General features: G+C 24.0%; 1 protein-coding gene across 1 annotated transcript in view; it reads right to left on the bottom strand.

Moving 5' to 3' along the window:
* Nucleotides 1–560: 560 nt before the first annotated feature.
* Nucleotides 561–998, bottom strand: part of LOC108693753 (venom protease) — a 5,793-nt gene continuing 5,355 nt past the window's right edge. Inside the window, exon 6 of the mRNA XM_018202868.1 lies at nucleotides 561–740. Within this exon, the coding sequence (XP_018058357.1) occupies nucleotides 561–740 (180 nt within the window). The remainder of the gene's footprint in view (nucleotides 741–998) is intronic.

Here is a 998-nt window from a genome sequence, read left to right as displayed (position 1 = left end):
TATATATATATTTATATACGTTCTTATTTAAAAAACATTTTCTGGGTAAAATCAGCGAATAATTTTAAGTAATAATAATTGAAAATTCAAAGTTGATATGCCGTACTCATCACAGTATATCGTTTGTGTAACTTTTTTATTTTATGAAATTATATGTTACTATAGAAAATCTGCAATTTTTGTTTATAAAATATTTTTTAAGTAACATCTATAGATGTACGTAAATAAATTACATACTAAAACATTAATTTTTATTAAAAATTTAACACTATTCATTAAAATGATATACTGAAAGAAAAGATCAGCTGAATATGGCATAGCATTTTTATTGGCTGCAGTAGCCAATAAAAAATACACTATGCTATATTTTATCATCTATATTACTACAGCAGTCAATCTTTTCTTTCAGTGTACGGATGATCTTTATCAAATATCATCTTACCTTGATAAACGATTATTGTGACAATGTAATTTATAATTCAAAAAAGAGATCATTTACAATAAAGACATACAGTTTTTAAAATATATATATAAAAAATTAACAAAGAAACCAAATGGTTTTAATTTTTAATAAGAAAAACTTCTATACCTATGCATTGCTTGATGAAAGATAGGAATTCCGCAACTTTTGTGTATACGCCTGGATAATTTGGCTCAGCGCATCCCTTGCCCCATGATACTATTCCAATAACATATGTCTTATTTCCAAATCGAATCATCAGTGGTCCACCACTGTCACCCTGAAATCATGACAAATCATAAGAGAAATTAGTAAAATGTACTAATATTTATGCAGTACATACACACAAATTTAATAATTAAAAGATTTTCTTTTCTTTTTTTACAATTAATTTTAGAAATTAAAAGCTAATTAAATTTATAATTTATAACAAATTTATTTCCTTATAGTATATATTATAGTATATATTAACATCATTAAATAAAAAAATAATGAAAACGTACATAATAGAGGTTCGGAAATTGACAGAATTACACAC

This window comes from Atta colombica, unplaced genomic scaffold, assembly GCF_001594045.1.
Source record: "Atta colombica isolate Treedump-2 unplaced genomic scaffold, Acol1.0 scaffold97, whole genome shotgun sequence".
Taxonomy (NCBI): Eukaryota; Metazoa; Arthropoda; class Insecta; order Hymenoptera; family Formicidae; genus Atta; species Atta colombica.
The sequence above is the reverse complement of the archived record's forward strand: the minus strand, read 5'-3'. Positions and strand labels throughout refer to the sequence as shown.